The following is a 15,201-nucleotide window of genomic DNA, read 5'->3' as shown; positions in this document are numbered from 1 at the left end:
TGTATAAAGTAATGGTTAATGAACAATAAAGATAATTTAAAACAGTGTAAGGGAGGTAATCCAAATACAACGTTTTGGTTACTTCCCTTACACTGCTCTTAAATTATGTTTAAAGAAATGCATATTTATAAAGGAAGACCAGTAAAAATATCTGCAAATGTTGCATCTTTTTTTTTTACAAAAAAATCCATATGAAAGATTTGACACTATATTTTTAATTCTATTATAAAATAGATTAAGTTAGCACTATGGTAAATTTAAATGGGTAATTATGGTTGCCAACTCCATTAGAAATTTGAATTGAGATTATGACCATATCTTGAGGGAAAGAATTTTTTTGGGGAAAAAAGGGGGGGGGGGGGATAAAAAGAAATTGTAGGGGTTCAATTTTTTCTCATTTCAGATTTCAGAAATTAAAAAGAATTATTCTTCAAATATTATTTTTTTTTCAAATTTCAAATATTGAAAAATTTCAAGAAGTAATCTTTAATTGCACAGTATGGCGCATTAGATTTGTAAAATCTTTGATCACATTTATTTATTTGTTATGCCGAATCTAACAGTGTATTTAGATTTTTAATTTTGGGTCCAGTTTTCAAATTGGTCTACATTAAGGTCCAAAGGGTCCAAAATTAAACTTTGTTTGATTTTAGCAAAAATTGAATATATGAGGTTCTTTGATATGCTGAATCTAAACATGTATTTAGATTTTTGATTTTTGGCCCAGTTTTCAAGTTTGTCCAAATTGGGGTCCAAAATTAAACTTTGTTTGATTTCAACAAAAATTGAATATATGGGGTTCTTTGATATGCTGAATCTAACCATGTATTTAGATTTTTTATTTGTGGACCCCGTTATCAAATTGGTTCATATTGAGGTCAAAGGGGTCCAAAATTAAACTTTGTTTGATTTCATCTAAAATTGAATTATTGGGGTTCTTTGATATTCCAAATCTAACCGTGTATATAGATTTTTAATTTTGGGTCCTGTTTTTTAAATTGGTCTACATTAAGGTCCAAAGGGTCCAAAATTAAACTTAGTTTGATTTTAACAAAAAATTGAATTCTTGGGGTTCTTTGATATGCTGAATCTAAACATGTGTTTAGATTTTTGATTATGGGCCCAGTTTTCAAGTTGGTCCAAGATAGGGTCCAGTATTTAAACTTTGTTTGATTTCAACAAAAATTGAATATATGGGGTTCTTTGATATGCTGAATCTAAACATGTATTTAGATTTTTGATTATGTACCCAGTTTTCAAGTTGGTCCAAATTGGGGTCCAAAATTAAACTTTGTTTGATTTCAACAAAAATTGAATATATGAGGTTCTTTGATATGCTGAATCTAACCATGTATTTAGATTTTTTATTTGTGGGCCCCGCTATCAAATTGGTTCATATTGAGGTCAAAAGGGTCCAAAATTAAACTTTGTTTGATTTCATCAAAAATTGAATTATTGGGGTTCTTTGATATGCCAAATCTAACCGTGTTTTTAGATTTTTAATTTGGGTCCCGTTTTTTAAATTGGTCTTCATTGAGGTTCAAAGGGTCCAAAATTAAACTTAGTTTGATTTTAACAAAAATTGAATTCTTGGGGTTCTTTGATATGCTGAATCTAAACATGTGTTTAGATTTTTGATTGTGTCAATTTTGTAAATTTTTGTAAATTTTTACAAAGTATTTTCCACTGTAACTACCGGGCCAAGTTCATTATAGATAGAGATAATAGTAAGGAGCAAGAATGTTCAGTAAAGTAAGATCTACAAACACATCACCATCACCAAAACACAATTTTGTCATGAATCCATCTGTGTCCTTTGTTTAATATGCACATAGACCAAGGTGAGCGACACAGGCTCTTTAGAGCCTCTAGTTTTAAGACATCAGAAAAATTTAAACCTGTTATTTCTCGATTTGGATTTCTGGTAAATCTTACATGGAGAGAGAAATCTTGTAGAAAGTAAAAACTGTATTTGCTGCAGAATCGAGAGCAGTAAGCATTTTCTGCTTGAGTGTAATAATTACTCCCTTGTTCGAAAACGTACTATAGATACAATTCCGTTTCAATACAGTATAAAAACACTCCTTTTTGGCATCATTATTCTCAGTCAGGAAGAAAATTTACTTTTGTTTAAACAAGTTCAACAATTTTTAGTAGATTCAATGTGATTTGGCCTATAGCGTCTTTTATGGTTAGGAACGCGATTTGGGTGAAACAGTCTTGACAAAGTCCAGGCTGTTTAGTCTTTAGTTTTCTATGTTGTGTCATCTGTACTATTATTTGTCTGTATGTCTTTTTATTTTTGGCCATGGCGTTGTCAGTTTGTTTTCGATCTATGTGTTTGACTGTCCCTCTGGTATCTTTCATCCCTCTTTTGTTTCCGAATCTCTTTGTATTTATGTATTACTGTATTTATATGTATATGTCGTACATGATTTTTTTAAAATAAAATATGTTTAAAGTAAATCTTTCATGCACAAATACCCAGGCATACTATTTAAGTATTTCCATGGTGGATATTAATTTTCATAGTAAGTGGCAAATTTGTTGGTAAAAGAAAACATGAATTTGTTAAAAGTACTGATGAATAGACCCCAAAATGTATCATAGAACAGTATAAGATCTTTTATACTGATAAATTTATCTATCTACACTTTGGTATGTGAGCTTGCTTACCATTGTTTTTTTTATTAAATATTTAAAAATTGTTTGATTTAGATATGGAGTTATGAGGGAGCCTGTATCAGAACATTGACAGGTCATCAGGATGCAGTAACTTGTTTACAGTTTGATTCTACAAGAATTGTTAGTGGCTCAATGGACTGTAATTTAAAAATGTGGGACATACACAGTGGTGACTGTATAAATACCATTGACTGGAAAGCATCTGAAGGCCATACAGGTGTTGTCAGGTAATTTACTGTTTTAGAACCATTTGGATATTTGATATTTACAAAATCAGTTAATTTTTCTTAGTTAAAATATGGATGATATACATATTAAAAGCATTCTTAGTTTACATGCTCAAAATCAACACTAAGACTGTTATTCCTTTACATTGTACAGCAACTGTTACACTAAAATAGCAATACAAGTGTAGATCTATTGGTAATCTTCCAGTGTATCTTTAGATAGTTGTACCAAATATCTCACCTCAATATTCTTTTTTCATAATTATAAAGGTGTATTTTAATGCATTCTGAATTCAATGACATATAAACTGCTTTTTTGTCACACCTGCAATGAAAGTTGTAGAAGTGAGTCATAGCGATCCTTCATTCCTTTGTACAGATCTTGGTCAATTTAAAATTGTTCATAAGGTTTTTACCACTGTCATATTCTTAAAATGATTTGCATTTGATAACTGGATTTATTTTTTAATTATGCCCCTGCCGTGGCGGAGGGGGCACTAAGTTTTACCTTTGTCCCTCTGTACGTACGTACGTCCCAAAATTGGTTTCCGTTCTCTAACTTGAGTTTGCCTCTACCAAATGTTATGAAACTTATACACAATGCTTATTACCACAAAATACAGATCAAGTTTTAATTTTGGTAGTGTCACTTTAACTGTTCTAGAGTTATGCCTCTTTATAAATGGAAAATTACAAAATTTTTAGTTTCCTTTCTCTAACTTTAGTTTGCCTCAACCAAATGTTATGAAACTTATACACAATGCTTATTACCACAAAACACAGATCAAGTTTGAATTTAAGTGGTGTCACTTTAACCGTTCTAGAGTTATGCCCCTTTATAAATGGAAAAATTGCAAAATTTTTAGTTTCCGTTCTCTAACTTAAGTTTGTTTCAACTAAATATTATGGAACTTATACACAATGCTTATTACCACAAAATACAGATAAAGTTTGAATTTTAGTAGCGTCACACTAACCGTTCTAGAGTTATGCCCCTTTATCAATGGAAATATTTCAAAATTTTTAGTTTCCGTTCTCTAAGTTAAGTTTGCCTCAACCAAATGTTATGAAACTTATACACAATACTTATTACCACAAAACACAGATCAAATTCGAATTTTGGTGGCGTCACTTTAACTGTTCTAGAGTTATGCCCCTTTATAAATGGAAAAATTGCAAAATTTTTAGTTTCCGTTCTCTAACTTAAGTTTGCCTCCACTAAATGTTATGAAACTTATACACAATGCTTATTACCACAGATCAAGTTTGAATTTTGGTGGGGTCACTTTAACCATTCTCGAGTTATGCCCATTTTTAAATGGAAAAAATGCAAATTTTTTAGTTTCCGTTCTGTAACTTAAGTTTGCCCCAACCAAACATTATGAAACCTTTACACAATACTTATTACGACAAAACTCAGATCAAGTACAAATTTGGGTAGTGTCACTTTTATTGTTCTTGAGTTATGTCCCTTTATAATGTTGTATGCAAGCGGGGGCATCATCTGTGTCCATGGGGACACATTCTCCATTTATTAGCTCACCAGGGCCCGAAGGGCCCCATGTGAGCTTATGCCATCACTTGGCGTCCGTCGTCGTTGTCGTCTATTGTCGTAAACTATTTCAAAAATCTTCTCCTCTGAAACTACTGGGCCAAATACCTTCAAACTTTAACTAAATGTTCCTTAGGGTATCTAGTTTATAAATTGTATCCAAAGTTTTGATCCATCGACAAACATGGCCGCCATGGCTAAAAATAGAACATAGGGGTCAAATGCAGTTTTTAGCTTATATCTCAAAAACTAAAGCTTTTAGAGCTAATCTGACATGGGGTAAAATTGTTCAATTGGTCAACATCTATCAGCTCTGAAATTTTCAGACGTATCGAAAAACCCATTGTTGGGTTGCTGCCACCGAAATGGTAGTTTTTACAAAATTTTGCAGTTTTTTGTTATTATTTTGAATATTATTATAGATATATATATAAACTGTAAGCAGCAATAATGTTCAGCAAAGTAAGACCTACAAAAAAGTTAATGTGACCATAATTGTCAATTGACCCCTTAAGGAGTTATTGCCCTTTAAAGACAATTTTACACAATTTGTTCATCAAGTTTGCTAACATTTAAAAATCTTCTCTGAAACTACTGGGCCAATTACCTTCAAACTTTAGCTAAATGTTCCTTAGGGTATCTTGTTTATAAATTGTATCAGAAGTTTGTATCCATCGACAAATATGGTCGCCATGGCTAAAAATAGAACATAAGGGTAAAATGCAGTTTTTGGCTTATATCTCAAAAACTAAATCTTTTAGAGCAAATGTGACATGGGGTAAAATTGTTTAATTGGTCAAGATCTATCGGCCCTAAAATTATCAGACGAATCGAACAACCAATTGTTGGGTTGCTGCCACAGAATCGGTAGTTTTAACAAAATTTTGCAGTTTTTATTTGTTATTATTTTGAATATTTTTATAGATATATATAAACTGTAAGCAGCAATAATGTTCAGCAAAGTAAGATCTACAAAAAAGTTAATATGACTAAAATTGTCAATTGACCCCTTAAGGAGTTATTGCCCTTTAAAGACAATTTTATACAATTTGTTCATCAAGTTTGCTAACATTTAAAAAGCTTCTCCTCTGAAATAGAGGTGAGCGATTCAGGCTCTTGAGAGCCTCTTGTTTGAATAATGATTGCATTATTTTTGTAAAGAAATAAAATCATTTTTGTTTATAGATGTTTACAAGCAGACAGCTGGAGACTTTGTAGTGCAGCAGATGACAAGACTATCAAAGTAAGATTATAAGATAATAGTGATATTACATTTTTTGTAACTTGTGCTTTTTTCTGGTATCTCATGGTCAACAGTGCAAGTGCTAGATGCAGTAATAAAACCCTACTCTAGGAGTGAGGGCTTTATTGTAATCACCTTGTCTGTCTGTCTAACAAATATTTTTATTGCAATTTTCTCAGGTATTATTAAAAAGAAAGAATTATTTTATTTATTCAGCAGCTTGACTGTGATGAATTATACTGTATGAGGGTCTTAGTCTTCAAATGGCATAATTATTGTAATTTAGCACAAATTATAGACAGTTAGATACTAGCATATATTCAAGATATTGAAATAAACAATTCAGATGTTAAGTCAAATTCTAGCCTCTATTTTAGAAACTATGTAATGACCTATTTTTATAGGATTCCATATACATTAGCATTAATGATTGATACTAGTTTTGTCACAGTAGTAATCCTGTTGAAACAATGGTGCTTGTGTAAATTATAAGATATAAATGATACCTTTAAATTGCAATTGATTTATTTAACATTTTGATTGCAATTGATTTATTTAACAATTTGATTGCAAGTTCATGAAAATTTATATGCAAGAAAAAATTTATTTCTTGTTACAGGTATGGAATCTACAGACTGGTGAAAGATTGGTGACATTGCGCAATCACACAGATGGTGTTACATGTTTACAGTTCAACGATTTTATAATTGTTTCAGGGTCATATGATAAGACTGTTAAGTTGTGGGATTTTAGCTGCTGCTAAAAATACTGCCATTTAGATCAAAGAATATTTAAAGCCAGTAATTTTGGTTTACTTACTCCAGCTGCTGTTTAATGTAATACTGCCATACAATAATATCCCACTTCAACCTAGTGACCTCACACAGGTTTAAATTAAAATTTGTGTAGCGATGAAACACATTTCTTGTTTAGATACATAAACCACTTACTTAGTAAAAGTTGTTTCAAATTGCCAGTTTTTGAAAGCATTGTATTTATTTTCAAATTTTTCTGTAAAATTACAACCAAGTTAACATCATTGAAAGATAAAACCAAACTTGTCAGAACTGAAGGAGGCAGTTTATCTGTACTATAGTGCTAAGGACCCAGTATGTTCTCAACAGTAATGTTTACAATTCACATGCACCTTACTTAAAAATACATGTATTGAATATTTTTGTGGTGTGTGGAAAATAATAAAAATGTATACGATTTTACATGTGTTTCAGAAATGAAAAATGGAAAATTTTTGTTAGGTGAATTTCCCTTTTTTTTAAGAATAGGTACAAAAAAATACTTCATGAATATTATTTTTGCAGTATACGGATAAAAAATTAACAACAATATGATATTTTATTTATATGGAGGCAACTATAGCTAAGAGATTATGCGGTCAGTAATGTGAGAAATTTATTATGAAATGAGTTCAAATTTAATCTTTCAACTTTGCCAAATTTATAAACAGTAAAAATATTTCCTTAGACTTATTGGAGTTCAGTAACAGGAAAAATTTACTGATCACTGAATTCTAGTTAGATAGGAATTAGCCTAGAGCAGGGGTATATTTAACATTTTGCATAGTAATTTATAGAAAAGAGGCAATTAAACTGTTTTAAGATTGATAGATCAGTAAAATTAGTCTTGTGATGACCAACACTGATCAAATTCATCAGCATTAGGTGTTTACAATCTAGTCCAGGTTTAACCAATATATGTTGTAAACTTGAGTCATGTAAATTAATGCATATATTTTCTTGATACATTGTCATATACTTACTTCTTGTCTAAATAAAAATAAATTTTTATTTCTAATTATTATTTAAAAAGGTTAAGGTAACTTTATTAACACTTTATTTTTATATGCATACAGATATAATTTTCTTTTCTATGGTACAAAGAAATTGAATTGTGTTGAAGTTAGAAAAAGAGTATGATTTTAAATTCCATGTGCATGCAAAGTACCCACGAAGAGTATGCTCAATTCCCATGGCCTTTTAGTTATAGATTTCATAAAACATAAATGTTCATATGAAACAATTGTACAAATGTTATTTATTTTTTTGAAAGAAAAATTTATTTTTTTTATGTCCCACCTAGAGGCATTATGTTTTTTTGGTCTGTGCGTCTGTTCGTCTGTCTGTCCCGCTTCAGGTTAAAGTTCTTGGTCAAGGTAGTTTTTGATGAAGTTGAAGTCCAATCAACTTGAAACTTAGTATACATGTTCCCTATGATATGATCTTTCTAATTTTAATGCCAAATTAGAGTTTTGACCCCAATTTCATGGTCCACTGAACATAGAAAACGATAGTGCAAGTGGGGCATCTGTGTACTATGGACCCATTCTTGTTTTTTCTAAATTGCAAGTTTATTTCAAAGTATAAATTTTTCAGAGGGAATTCAATGTCAGAAGGTTTTCCAGTGTTTTAAATCTTTATGCCAGAAGTGTTTTGGTAATTTTTATTTTTGAATGATAACTTTTATAATTCTTATTAGGTAAATTATAACTGTCATATACAAGTGTAAGGTTTTGCACATTGTTAAAGCAGGTTCTACCCTACACTTTAACATTGAAAGTACCAATACTAGATCAGGAATATGACAGATTTTTTTAAAATCTGTTTTTGCATTGTACTTCGTTGTTTTTGCCATTGATTGGTTTTTAGATACTTTCTAAAAGATAAGTGTATTTTTTATTACCTGTAATTTACCTTCAGAATTCTTAGTCAAAAGATGTATGATTTTTTTCATACAAAAAACTTTAAAATTTATTAAAAAAAAAATGATAATTACTGTTAGAAATTCTTTTACAAGTAATGGAGTTTTGGTACATGTACCTTATCATAAGTATAAAAACATGGTTAGCTGTATCATAATAGTTATTCTCAAGTCTTGCAACAAAAGAATACAAGTTTGTCAATTTAAATTACCGGTACTGGTTCTTAGTTATGTTTTGAGGTGTTGAAAGGTCTTGCTTGCATTTTAAACAGTTTGAAATCGTGCCAGCAACAAGCAATTTCACTTTTTGCAACTATCATGTAGATTAAAGCCAATAGAAAACATTATTTAATGCTAAATCGACACAAATGTATATTTAGTCCCTTTTAGAGAAGAACATTGATCTGTGATGACATATTGTCTCTTTTCATTTTATTTTTGTTTTGTTTTGTGAGAGAAAAAAAATCTTTTCTCAATATAAATTTGTCATGAGAATTGGCATAACTTATGCACTACTTTTTCTGTTTTATAAATCAATATATACCAAATTTGGCAACAGTTAACAAAAAAAAAATAATAACCCCAGGGAACATTTCCGTGTTAAAGTATTAGAATAATATTTCTTGTAATTACTTCCCCTTAATTTACCATGTGAATTTTTTGTAACATGTAGAATTATCAAAATATGTTTTTTTTATTGAAAAAAAAAAAATGTTTTCAAAATTGCCAGTTCATTTTAGATGGATATAATATTAATCTAGATAACCATGGGAGTATGCATGTAATGACTGTCCCTATGAAATGCTATCCTGTGTGTTTTATATTCACAACTCAACATTTAATATAGTGTACAGATTACACAACACATTTTCAGATTGTGAACTGTGTTTACCCATTGTAGTATTCATTGTAAATGAATTTAATGATGAATTCATTTAAAGATTAAGGCCATTTTATGGAATTTCATTTTTTTCTGGTAAGGATGAAACATTAAGCATAATAAGTGAAAATATTAATGCTCATCTGACCAATGAGATATCAATACTTAATTTAATCTTCCACTATTTATTATTGTTATCATGTCGATCCCAGAACAGTATCTTTGACATGCTGTATAATAGTTTTACTCATTATTATGTTAACCAAATTATTTCTAATATAAAAATGCTGTAAAAACTTTTAGTAGTCCTGACTTCTTAAGAAGGACTAGGCTACAGAAAATTATTTTTTACATTATTAACAAAACTACTGGTATTTCAATAAAATCATTTGAAAATCTATTTATAAGAAATAATTTAAATTATGAAGTGAAATATGACTTAAAGTTTTAGGAGGGGATGTTGATCTAAAAGTTCATTTTCTTGGTTATTATATACAGTGTATTTGTACTGGTTTCTTATTGAAATCACTACCCAGATAGCAGTCAGTAATACATGTACAATGTGTGTGTATTTATGGGTATCAGAAACACATGGTTGTGTGATTTTATACCACTTTATTAAAATTTGTTTTTTTATTTAATGATAAAATGTATTGTACAGGTATAAATATATAAGGTGTCTTTCCAACTGACACTAATATTATTAAAAACGAAATATTTAGCTGAGATGAACTGGGTGTAGACTATACTTACATCTATAAATGGATGCAAAAGGTGGATGGCATTGTAAAAAAAATTAAATATCCTGTTAACTCAATTGAAAATACAGAATAGACAGACTAAATCTGGTATATATATAAGTACAACTTACATATTCTATCACATACAATGCATATTTTTAATATTGTAATGAAGTTAAGTATGCATTTAATAACAAAGTTAATTTAAAAAGCAGAAAATGAACACTAAAACTCAAGTGTATGTAAATGTGAATTCTGGGCCATTTATAGCTTACAAAACACAGTATGGGTTTTGCTCATCGTTGAAGGCTGTTTGGTTACCTATAGTTGTTTACATCCTCTTCCTTGGGTCTCTTACATATTCTATCACATACAATGCATATTTTTAATATTGTAATGAAGTTAAGTATGCATTTAATAACAAAGTTAATTTAAAAAGCAGAAAATGAACACTAAAACTCAAGTGTATGTAAATGTGAATTCTGGGCTATTTATAGCTTACAAAACACAGTATGGGTTTTGCTCATCGTTGAAGGCTGTTTGGTTACCTATAGTTGTTTACATCCTCTTCCTTGGGTCTCTGGTGGATAGATGTCTCATTGGCAACCATACCACGTTTAAACATGTTTTCTATATCAGAGAACTTATCAGACATTTACTGAAGCAGGAGAAATGAACAATATTTTGTTATTGCATTCTATGATAGAACATTTGTTGACTTTAAATTCAGAAGTTTTAAGGAAACATTGTAGTGATTTCAGTTATGCTTAGTCTACACCCATTCAATGGAACTGAGAAACAGTTGTTTAAAACCTGTCCACATGACACAACAAAATTTAATTTGATATCAATACTGGTTTGGGTTCACACATATTCTGTTTTTTTTTTTAACAATTAAACAAAATTTATTGCACAATTGCTGTTTTAAATTGCACCCAGATTACAGCGTTAAGTCTGGATACCCCTGTGATGAGTTACTGAACTTCCAGGGAATAAAAGTTCAGCAAACAAATTCAAAATGTTGATTTTACAATTTATTACATTATTTCATTCATAAACATTGTTTTAAATATATTTCAAAATTGGTGTAGCATATTCTGGATTAACTGCATATTTGTGAATCTGGAATCAAATCATTTGAGGTAGCTAGTTTGACATCTAATTTCAACTAATATCAGATTTCATTCTAAAATAAATATATGTGCGAATGCAAATGCATATTCTAATCCAGAATATATCAACCACATGCATGCATTATTATTCTTTTTACTTGTATGTAGAATTTAATCTAGAATTACAACTACACATTCAGAACCAAGTGTGAACTCAAACTTCCTTCAATTTGTATATGATAAACTGAGATATTCATCTAATTTCATAATTAACCATTGAATCTAGCATGCGAGTGAGAAACAGATGTTTGTTACTTAATTGTTGATTAATCAATTCATAACCTTTCCAAAAACCAATCAGAGAATTTCTTTTGAATGTTATTTTTATATATGTTAAATGTGTAGCACGATATTAGATTTTATATTTAAACCATTGACCTCACTGTATGTACTAAAACCAACATATATCATTATTGTGTGTACTGTTATTGTTAAGTCGGTTGTGATTACTCTTACATGGTAACCATGTAATATTTAAACATATTGCCATATTTTATATGTTTACAATTCTTTTTCAATAAAACAGATTTAAATCAGTGCTTTTTTTTTCACTTTATGCAGGCAAGTATTAGATGTTTCAGGTTGGATTTTCATATGACTGCAAAAAATAATGCTATCATGTCGTCATCTGCGTCGTCCGAAGACGCATTTAGTTTCCGGACAATAACTTTAGTTTAAGTGAATGGATCTCTATGAAATTTTACCATAAGGTTCAATACCACAAAAGGAAGGTTGGGATTGATTTTGGGGGTTATGGCACCAACAGTTAGGAATGAGGGGCCAAAAAGGGACCAAAAATAAGCATTTTTGTAACTTCCAGACATAACTTGTGTTAGTTTATTGATCTCTCTGACATTGTACCACAAATTTCCATATCACAAAGGGAATGCTGGGATTGATTTTGGTGGTAATTGCCTCAAAATTTTAGGAATTAGGGCCAAAAAACAAGCATTTTTCTAGTTTCATGACAATAACTTGTGTGTAAGTGTATGGATCTTTCTGAAATTGTACTACAAGGTTCCATATTACAAAGGGAAAGCTGGGTTTGAGTTTGGGGTTAATTGTCCAAAACGTTTAGGAATAAGGGGCCAAAAATAAGCATTTTTCTAGTTTCCAGGCAATAGCTTGTGTTCAAGTGTATGGATCTCTCTGAAATTGTACTGCAAGGTACCATACCACATAGGGAAGGCTTGGATTGAGTTTGGGGGTAATTGTCTCAAAATTTTAGGAATTAGGGGCAAAAAACAAGCATTTTTCTAGTTTCAGGACAACAACTTGTGTGTAAGTGTATGGATCTTCATGAAATTGTACTAAAAGGTTCCATATCACAAAGGGAAAGCTGGGTTTGAGTTTGGGGGTAATTGCCCTAAATGTTTAGGAATTTGGGGCCAAAAAGGGGCCAAAAAACAAGCATTTTTACAGTTTCCAGACAATATCTTGTGTTCAAGTGTATGGATCTCTCTGAAATTGTACTGCAAGGTATCATACCACAAAGGGAAGGCTGGGATTGAGTTTGTGGGTGATGAATCATAAGGGGTTCAAAAAATTGGGGGGGGGGATTTTTTTTTCCTTTTTTTCTTTTTTTTTTTTTTCTTTTAAATTTTCCATTTTAAGTTGGTTATTTTTGATTTATATATAAAAGCAAATAATCATGATATGGTTTGATTTCATCAAAAATTGAAATATTAGGGTTCTTTAATATGCTGAATCTAACCGTGTATTTAGATTCTTAATTTTTGGTCCCGTTTTCAAATTGGTCTACATTAAGGTCCAAAGGGTCCAAAATTAAACTTAGTTTGATTTTAACAAAAATTAAATTCTTGGGGTTCTTTGATATGCTGAATCTAACCCTGTATGTATTTAGATTTTGGATATTGGACCATAATAGGTAAATTAAAAATTTTTAAGTTCTTAAGACCACATTCATTCTGTGTCAGAAACCTATGCTGTGTCAAATATTTAATCACAATCCAAATTCAGAGCTGTATCAAGCTTGAATGTTGTGTCCATACTTGCCCCAACTGTTCAGGGTTCGACCTCTGCGGTCATATCAAGCTGCACCCAGCAGAGCATTTTATTATTATGAAGTGGAGAAAAAAGTCTACTGTGAATTCATTATTATTCATGGGATACCGAATTTTGTGGATTTCATGGGTATTACTTAACAAATTTAAATGTTCAACAAAGTACAAACTTTCTGTAGGCTTGTATAGGAACTTTGACAAACCCACAAAATCAGATTTCCACGAAAAAACAATCTTTCCTCAATCAACAAATATAGGACCAAGGAAAATAAATGAATCCACAGTATATTACCATAGATATAATAGCCATGGCTGTTATATCTATGATATTACTTAACCTTCCTCACAATGCAGTATGATTTATTGTGATTAATTTGTGTTCCAAATCTGGCCATCATTTATTTATGGTCATATGACAACCAGTAATCAGCACACTATAACAAGAGGCTCTCAAGAGCCTGAATCGCTCACCTGTTATTTTGGCTTAAATCTTTCATCAATGATTATTTTTGCTTTTTACCCATATGTTCCATTTTAGCCATAGTGTCTATGTTTCTTGACGTACAAGGTGTAACATCACTAATTCGGCCCGGCCAGAAAGCACATACCAGAAAGTAGTACATATTTAACACAAAATAGTTCCTACGCATGAGTGTAACTTTCAAAATATGTAGAATATTTAGGTATTGTTGGTATCAAATGAAAGCTGAATGACTGGTGATCATTGTAGAACACTTTTTGACTTATAATTTTGAATATTAAAAAAACTGCACCAAATTTTATAAAGAGGGTACTTTTTGCCTGTATGTCAGATCTGAAGTACCTGTTTTGGTACATCCGAAGTTCCGGGAACCAGTTCTTTCTTATATGCCATTAAAGGTATGTTGATTTTTCCAGTACAAGACACCATAAAGTGTTGCTTTGACATGCAATGATTGTCACTTTATTTGAACTTGAAACAAAAGAGCTGTGTCTGCTTGAAATTGAGGAATTTAACATAGAAAGCAATGGGGCCATGAATTAGTGGTGTACTTCCTATTACAGAGATTCATCAGAAATTCAATTTTTAGAAGTTGTACCTATTCCAATGAAAATAAGTCATATTTGATGTAAGTAAACATGTTTAATCATCTTTTTTGGATGAACAATTCTGTTTATGGGAAATTTCGGCTCTTAAATTGACATAATCAGGTATTTTAGCCTTTTATGGTCACACAACATGCATGCAGTTAAGACTTGCCTCCAAATTCTTATTTTTGAATTATTTGGGATTGCAATCAATAAAACATGTATATAATGGCTTGTTTATGGTAAAAAAATAGCTCTTGGTCAAATAATCCTATGATTTTTCAAGTTTTATTGGTTTTCTTATGATAGCCTTTTACAATCTAGGCAATTGGTATATACTCATATAAGAATTCCAAAATCTCACTGTACATGATATTTTTAACCAGTTTAGCAAGTTATCCAGCTGAAAATTGTATAAATTGCTCTTTATAATCTATGTTGTACCACAGAAGTATGGTTTATACCAAAAATGTCCCTTTTCCAATTTAAGGTATTTGGCCCAGTAGTTTCAGAGAAGATTTTTGAAATAATTTACAATGACAGACGACAACGATAACGACAGACGACGGAGGACGACGGACGCCAAGTGATGGCATAAGCTCACATGGGGCCCTTCAGGCCCCGGTGAGCTAACAAAGGCATACACTTATAATATCATTGATCAAATAAAAAATATGTGCTAATCAACTGTAATGGATTCATCTACACGTTGTTTATGCGACTTTAAAAAAGGGTGAAGTTAATGTGGCAGAAAAACAGGTATTGGACATTTACCCTACTAAATGTAACGATGTGAGGCTATCTGTATCGTGTAGTTTGTCTTTGTAAATACATTGTCCATCTAGTTTTTTCTGAATTACTGGTTGGAGTTTCTCAGTCATTAGTTTTCTATATT

The 15,201-nt window shown here is 30.8% G+C and overlaps 1 protein-coding gene and 1 long non-coding RNA gene across 3 annotated transcripts in view; both read left to right on the top strand.

Moving 5' to 3' along the window:
- LOC127704963 (F-box/WD repeat-containing protein 7-like) overlaps positions 1–11,751 on the top strand; it is a 68,185-nt gene extending 56,434 nt beyond the window's left edge. For both annotated transcript variants that reach the window (XM_052209207.1, XM_052209214.1), the window contains exons 12-14: positions 2,719–2,912; positions 5,650–5,707; positions 6,327–11,751. In XM_052209207.1, the coding sequence (XP_052065167.1) occupies positions 2,719–2,912; positions 5,650–5,707; positions 6,327–6,470 (396 nt within the window). In that variant the 3' untranslated portion in view covers positions 6,471–11,751. The remainder of the gene's footprint in view (positions 1–2,718; positions 2,913–5,649; positions 5,708–6,326) is intronic.
- Positions 1–13,294, top strand: part of LOC127705383 (uncharacterized) — an 89,485-nt gene extending 76,191 nt beyond the window's left edge. Inside the window, exon 2 of the long non-coding RNA XR_007983859.1 lies at positions 13,103–13,294. This is a non-coding gene — a long non-coding RNA (uncharacterized LOC127705383). The remainder of the gene's footprint in view (positions 1–13,102) is intronic.
- Positions 13,295–15,201: the final 1,907 nt, after the last annotated feature.

This window comes from Mytilus californianus, unplaced genomic scaffold (assembly GCF_021869535.1).
Source record: "Mytilus californianus isolate M0D057914Y unplaced genomic scaffold, xbMytCali1.0.p SCAF_1, whole genome shotgun sequence".
Taxonomy (NCBI): domain Eukaryota; kingdom Metazoa; phylum Mollusca; class Bivalvia; order Mytilida; family Mytilidae; genus Mytilus; species Mytilus californianus.
This window is presented reverse-complemented; position numbering and strand designations above follow the sequence as displayed.